Source organism: Archocentrus centrarchus, chromosome 14 (assembly GCF_007364275.1).
Source record: "Archocentrus centrarchus isolate MPI-CPG fArcCen1 chromosome 14, fArcCen1, whole genome shotgun sequence".
Taxonomy (NCBI): Eukaryota; Metazoa; Chordata; class Actinopteri; order Cichliformes; family Cichlidae; genus Archocentrus; species Archocentrus centrarchus.
Genome location: NC_044359.1, coordinates 26,056,289 through 26,063,844, shown reverse-complemented (window position 1 = coordinate 26,063,844; position 7,556 = coordinate 26,056,289). Strand labels below are relative to the sequence as shown.

The window sequence follows — 7,556 nt, the reverse complement described above, 5'->3', positions numbered from 1 at the left end:
CCTCAAGGACGAACTGTCGGCTTCCTCTCTTGGTAGTGTAAGGTCTTGACCTCTGTTTGTAAAGTGGATTGAGATGAAATACTATTTGTTATGATTTGCTGCTGTATAGATAAACCTGAACTGAATAGCTAAGCTGCAGAAATATGGAATTGTTTTTCTTTGACATCTTTGTCTCATACCAGAAAGCTTCCGGTAGTACTACTGCATGGTAACACCTCCCCTCCCCTCATCACACACATATACACACAGACATGATGGCCTGTGGACAGATTGACTGTGATCAGGGCTTTGACCTCCGTGATAACCGCATCTCATTTCCATTTGCCGTCCTTGTTCCCTCACACACCTTGTACAGATACAGAATGCATATTCACCAGAGTGAAACTCCCACATTCCCAGAAAGAAGATATGCCAGCCTTACTGACAATTCAGTTCACTACTGCTTCGCACGCCACATTCAGATAAAGTTCTCAAGGGATAATAAAAATTCTCCTAATCTCTTCACTGTGTCCTCCTCTGTCCCACGATGCCTTGGCGTTGGCTAGGGCTGCAGATTGACATGTCTCCATCTTAAGTCTCAATCACCAGCAAGGCTTTAAGTTGGAAATGACTTTCTGATCTCATGGACTCCTTTTTAGATTCACTGAGCAGAACAGCGTTACAGTGACTCCACCTACTTATTCTGACAAATAATAATAAAAAAGGTCTTGATTTGATTTTACGTGGAAAAGTTTTGGAATAAAGTGAACTTCGACAGCTGTAAGCAACATAACATAAACAAATGTAACATAAACAACATGAGACTGTTTGTGTTCCTAAACTAGTATGACACAAAGGCAGCATTTAATTACTCACTTAATTCTCTTCATACTTTAAAATACTTTCTGTATTACTAAAAGTCACTACATTTAATGCACGCTAATTTTTATGTCTTTAGAAGGTGATTAGAGAGCGATGCATCAGAACACTGAACAAAACAAAACAAAACTCATGCAGAGATAATGGAGTAAGTTGTGCAAAAGGTGACACTTGGATAAAAAGATTACAGTGTGCATTATAATCTCCCAAACCTCCACTCATGGCAGGCAGCAGGCAGGAGATGTTACTCCTGGTGCTTGGAGTGGAGTGAGCAGGCAGCTTGCTGCCAACATAAATCAATGTCATGGCCTTGATCCACACCTTATTGGAGGAATGCCACTGAAGCACTTCACTTGCTTTCTAGTGTCTTAATGCATACTCAGTGAGCAAAAAGTACTCTCTAATATTGGTTGAGACATTTAATTTGAAAGTAATTTCAAGCTGAAATGCCACATTTATCAGTGAACTGAGTGCAACTTTTAATCACCGCATTCGCCTACTTCTCTCACGGCCGTACCAGCCACAGGGTCAAAGTATTTTTTTTTAATAAACTATGATAAAAGAATAAAAAAATTATTATTTTAAGTTACTTCAGGGTTTGCTAAAGCTTGACAATGTCCTTCACGATTTTTCTAACTGCTTGCAGTAGTGATAGCGATAGCTACAGGTAAAAAAAAAAAAAAAAAAAAAAAAAAGCTATAGAGTAAAACTCCAGAACAGGGGAAAATTCTTACAATCTATAGCTCAGCTAACTGCAGAGAAGTGAAAGAAAACTATTAAAGCAATAATTTTATACATATATTTGATCAGTATTTATGCCTCTCTCCTAAAATATTTAGTTTTCAATTTCTTTACAAAGCACAACTGTTATCTCGGGTCACCTTATGCTGTAAAAGCTTATAATATATCAGGAAGAAGTCCAGTGATTCCAGGTGTTTATCATCTCTTAAAAATGAAATATTTTCTGATGTTCTCATAGCATATATAATTCACAGTTTTTTAAACTAACCTATTAAAACAGCACAAATGAAGGCAATGACACTTTCTATCTTAATATCCTTTTAATCCCTTTTGTCTTGTTTGACATTTGTTGGAAGCACAAAAGGAAACCAAACACAAACACACATACTCAAGGTATCTTTTAACACGGCACACGCTGTGAATGCAGCTCGCATTCATGTGCACCCCCACGCACTTTTTCCTGCGCTCCATTTGAAAACAAAAAAAAAACAAAGATGAAATAAATCTGACTCATCTACATGTTACTCAACTAACAATGAACATCACCAATACGGATTTCAAACTGAAGAAACAAATCCTGTTTATGAAGAAAACAAAAACGGTGTGACCACAGTTTACATGATGCATAAGACATGAAAATGTAAGCAGGTTTAGAACACAGTAAAATCTCTTTAAAATGAGAAGAAAAAAAAAAATTTAAAGGCCATTAAATTAAAGCTGGGAGTAATTTCTGTCACGTATTTTTTCTTCTACAGCAGGCTCTGTGAAGGAAGTGAACAACTAAATATCAGGCCTTTGTTTGGCTGCCATTTATTCAGATGAATCACTGGCCGCCCCCGTCTGCTGTCTCACTGAGATATGCTGTTATCTTGCAGGTGGAAAAAGTCGGACACCAGTTGCAGAGCAGCGCAAGACATATTTATTGACCAGACAGACATTTGAATGGCTGGGAGCAAGTTCATCTAGCCAATTTGTAGATGTCTTGCAGGAGTCTCCGGCTGTATTCCCTGTGGTCGACAGGCTGGACTTCCATTACGGTTACCTTCACTCGACTCTCATCCTGAGGAGGGAACGAAGAGTTTGAGTTAAGTGCACAACGTCTGATAAAGAGACAACTCTAGCCTCTGTGATCAGCCCAATTCAAGAATGCACATATTCATTTATCTACTGCAACCAAAATGCAAATGAATTTCCACTATGGATGGACCTTTGGTGCCAGTTGAGACTTGTGCCAACAACCTTCTCCCCAAAACTGCCAAAATCGATGCAAAAAGCTGCAAGCCCAGTAGATTTCATTGTGCAGAGTAATTTCAGATCCTTTGGCAAGTGTGAGCCATCATGTCGTTAGTCATGTCGAGCAGAACTGCATAATTTACATGTATTTAATATGTTGATTTTAATTTGCACTGCCTAGTTCTTCTGTTTTGATATGTTTGAGAATCTCAAGAGTGTAAGAAAAGGATCTTTAGCTCGTCAACAAAACACTCTCTTTGGGAGCCAGATACCTCTGTAGATTAAGATGATGAATTTAAGCATTTCTCATCAAACTTGTGAAAATCCAATGAGTCAGACTGAGTCCTGACTGTCCCAAGACTAATAAAACCGACTCTGACACAGACAAGAACGCAAACACTGGCTGCTGCACGATCACAGATTTCAACAAAATTTAGAGTGACTACACAGCAAAAACAGACTTCTGATTACCCAACCATAATGGACTCTGTGATTATGAAGTTAATCCAGAGACAATTCATTACACAATTAGCAATTCACCTAGCATGACCAGTACTGGGGATTTAATATTTCCCCATTATCATATGTGTGATTCCACAGCTTTACTCATATTTTCAATTTGCATCTACCTGAGGCAAATTAAACAATATGGAGGTGGGGGGTGTCGGAGGTTCCACTTGCCAGAATGATTATTAAAACTATTATTTAAAAATAATAGTTTTCCAAAGGAGAGAGAGAACTGAGTATTGAGAGAAAGAAGGTTTGTTAATTTAACATGTGCAGACTAACATTTACAATCGCTTCTGGAGAAAACAATTACTCCTAACATTCACCCCCGTTCTCTAACTCAGTTTCAGGTGGTGTGGTGAAGTGGGGTGTTTCCCTGAGGAAATAAATGCCACCACTTCTGGATGTGCAGACAAAAAGAAAAAAACAAACAAAAAACCACACACACACACACACACATGCATACGCGCGCGCGCACACACACACACACACACACACACACACACACACACACACACACACACACACACACACACACACACACAGGTACAACACACAACTAGTCAATATACATTTACTGACGCTGCATCCTCAAAGAGAATTAATAAGATACTGTACTGCACTGAGTAAACAAATGACATAACACTGAGGATACCTGCAGAGACAGAGACAATGGAGCTATATAGGACAGATAACACTGTTTGACAATTCAGCACTTTGGTCAAGACTGAAATATCTTAATACAATGACACAAAATGTTTGATGGAACAGAAATGAGTGGTCCCCAGAGGATAAATCCTACTGCTTAACATATTTTTTGACCCTTAACATATTTTCATCTAGCCAGGAAACGGCTGAAGAGTAGATTCCCATTTTATTAAATGCATGGTTTCCAATAAAGGATTCTTAAAACTTCACAGACTTGTCTGAAAGAGCAACCCTGAAGGTAAAATTTGTGGCTTAGCATGTAATGTCTTTAGAATTAAGCCTCTGACAATGTCACAAATTACCCTCTGTAAAGAATTAGCATCCCTCCTGTAAGACTACTGCACTGCTACTGTAAGTGTTTTTGTTAACTTGTTCACAAACCCTACTATAGGTGCTCAATGTCAGATACACAGTACTGTGTAAAAGTCTTGAGCCATCACTCATTTCTTTATTTTTTGGGTAGATGGGGAAAAATGTGCAGTGATTTATTGAAACGTACAAACATAACAAGAAACACAGTATCAGATACTAAAGGAATCACCTTGTTCCTGCAAAAATATAATGTTGCCTGTTATGTGTAAACATAACAGGCAAACCACTGATTCACCCTTGAGTCAGGCGACTGACTCAAGGGATGATGAGGTACAAGGACTGGACTGAAAATGAGTGAAAAAGCAGCCCATGTCCAAAGAAAAACTTTGAAAGACCTTCAGAAAGCCTGGGAACTATTGCTTAAGACCACTTTAAACAACTACAAGAAACTCTGGCCCCTTGGAAGCAAAATATGAAGAAAAGAGAGAGATGGCTCGAGACTTTTGCATTAGAGAAAGATGGATAAACTGCGAATCTGTCATGCTGATCATATACAGCTATCTATCATATTTTAAAGGCACTGAATGGGAGCCCTAAAGCGATTTTTACATTTGTCATCAAGTTGAAGTTTAGGTAAGAAGATAAGAATGTTTAAAAACCTTTTTCCACACTCAAGGACAGAAAAACATCTAAGTGTGATGTGAATGGCAGGTAGGAATATGCTTGTCTGATGATGTAAAGTGGCTGTGTTAAGTGTGTACTTGGCTCTCAATGGCCTGTCTGCTCACACAATGCAAGAAAAGCAGATCCCCTATGACACTAATGGATTCAATGAGACAAAATCAATTCATTCACTTCAGACTGATGCACTTGGACTCACACACAAGCACAGATATATGCGCACTGCAGACATTTATACATTCCTAATACAGTAACACATATTTTAGATAAATAATGAGCCAGCCTGGAACTGATTCAAAGACTACTGAACTCAATTATCACATCTGAGTAGTGATTAGAAATCAGATACACATTCCTTTGGATTGTCTTTTAAACAAATGCAAATTAAAAGATTATGTGTAAACAGCACTCTTTAGAGCTCTGTAAATTCAATTCACCATGTTGTGAATTGTGTGTTTATGAAAGGAAGATGAGCTTTTACTGCACTGAATTCTGGAGAACTAATTTCTGATTCATTGCTCCTGCCTTTGTAAGGCCCGTACCTTAATGAAACATGACAGACAGTTAAGATGAAACTTTATTTAAATACAACATTTACATTTTTATTTATGTTGCCAGCTCTGCTGGACCTAAGATTTGTACATTTGTTTACCTGTTTTGGATACACACCAGATGTTGTGATGATAAACACACATTTATCGTCACAACATCTGTATAAGAGCCTCTGCCTTTTATGCCTATCATAAAGTATAAAAGCGGAAGATGTGACAGTTTTATTTTTCGGGCAATCTTACCAGTTACTGCCGTACTTTTGGGGCTTTGTGCTATCAGAGTTCACTTGAGCAAAGTAATCTAATGTTAATGCGATATCTATCTGTTAAACAGTAAATGTAAAAACCTCGCAACCTCCAAAACTTTTACAGACTACACAACCCCCCCCAGTATGAACAGAGGTGTCTGTCAAGTTGTCTTCAGCAATATCTGCAATTTTCATAAAAACAAAGAAAAAAACAACAAAAAACATGTCAATCAAGTCTACTTTGTGCAGAGATTAGCCAGGTAAAAAGAGACTTGACCTTCACTCTTAAACTCTTAACATTTTCCTTCTTCACACAACTGTCTGTCACTCTTCACGTTTAAAACAGGAACAAAGCAAATGACGTTTTTCAGCAAAGTCTGTCTCAACATGTGCACCGTCATCCCCATATTTAAACAATTATCATGGCTTCTCTGTGATTATCATCATTCAGTGTATCTAACATACACACCAATGAGCCAATTACCATTAATGTGTGAATAATATAAATTTTCTCACAATAACCTCAATCATGGCCTGGGATTAAAGAGTCAACGTGCTAAATGGGAAATTATAGTTAAAGTAGGACTGAATCACAACATAGTGTAGTGAAACCTGCTGTAGCTGCACAGAGTCCTAACACTAACCTTGGCCACCATCATGCAATGAAAGAGGCTTAGACAAACTGAAAGAAGAAGTCTGATGAGTCCTGTTTTTCTTTAAATTACACATGTCGTTTACTGAGAGAAATAATGTCAGTGCTGGTCTTTGATTTTGGTGCATGTGATGCTCTGGAGAATGTTCTACATGGGTCCTAAACACTGTTATAGACCAGGTACAACTCTCAGTGACTTCCCTCATCAGGAAAATGGGCTTTACCACACTGACATTGTTCAAGAATTGTCTGAAGAATCGCTTTGAAATGTTATTTTCAATTTCCTCAGATCCACAAAAGTGAACACAACTGCAAAATTGATTTCAAAATCTGGCATACCAGTATCAATTTTTTTCTTCCAGACACACGAAACAAACAGTTTTGCCTAACATCTGATATGTGTAGTTATTTACTCTTTTACGCTCTATATGATCGGATCAGCTGGTTGTTGTTTGTGGACTTTCAAACATGCGATGCAACAACGGAGTTGAAGAGTGCCCTCAGGTGGACAAACTATGTACGTTAACACTCATAACTTGGTTGAAGGGTGTTTCTCCTGTTTCTGCTTTACTTTTAAATTCTCATTTATCAGTCATTATAATTGCTAATACTGACAGATCTGCAAATAGCTAACAGCCGATAAGATCAGCACACCAAAAAATCAGTTGGGTTCTGTTTCAAATAGGATTTAATGATTTTCTGCCTCTTAAAAGTTGTGATTTTATAACATGATTTGCATTTCTGGTGAGAGTAGAGTATGAAAAGAATTTAACATAGCCTTGTGTAAACAGTATAATAGTCTGAATAGGGAGAATGAGTGATGAATGAAATGAACAACAGTATGCACACAGCAACACATCTCTGCAGTTTAATATTTAGAGTTGATGACTGAACAAAAAAAAATAAAATAAATAACTTTGGGGGATTTGAGTGCATTGTGCTTGTTAAGTCTAAAACCTGGTAGTTTGTCATCTGTGTTCTGCTCCTAAAAATAAGACAAACTTTAAAATATGATCCTAAGCCAGGCTGTTCTTACTCTGAGTCTCTGTTTTGACAAATGACAAA

General features: G+C 37.7%; 1 protein-coding gene across 4 annotated transcripts in view; it reads right to left on the bottom strand.

Moving 5' to 3' along the window:
• Window positions 1–1,911: 1,911 nt before the first annotated feature.
• Window positions 1,912–7,556, bottom strand: part of LOC115791805 (replication protein A 70 kDa DNA-binding subunit-like) — a 50,124-nt gene continuing 44,479 nt past the window's right edge. For all 4 annotated transcript variants that reach the window (XM_030746062.1, XM_030746064.1, XM_030746063.1 and 1 more), the window contains one exon: window positions 1,912–2,659. In XM_030746062.1, coding sequence (XP_030601922.1) covers window positions 2,558–2,659 — 102 coding nt within the window. In that variant the 3' untranslated portion in view covers window positions 1,912–2,557. The remainder of the gene's footprint in view (window positions 2,660–7,556) is intronic.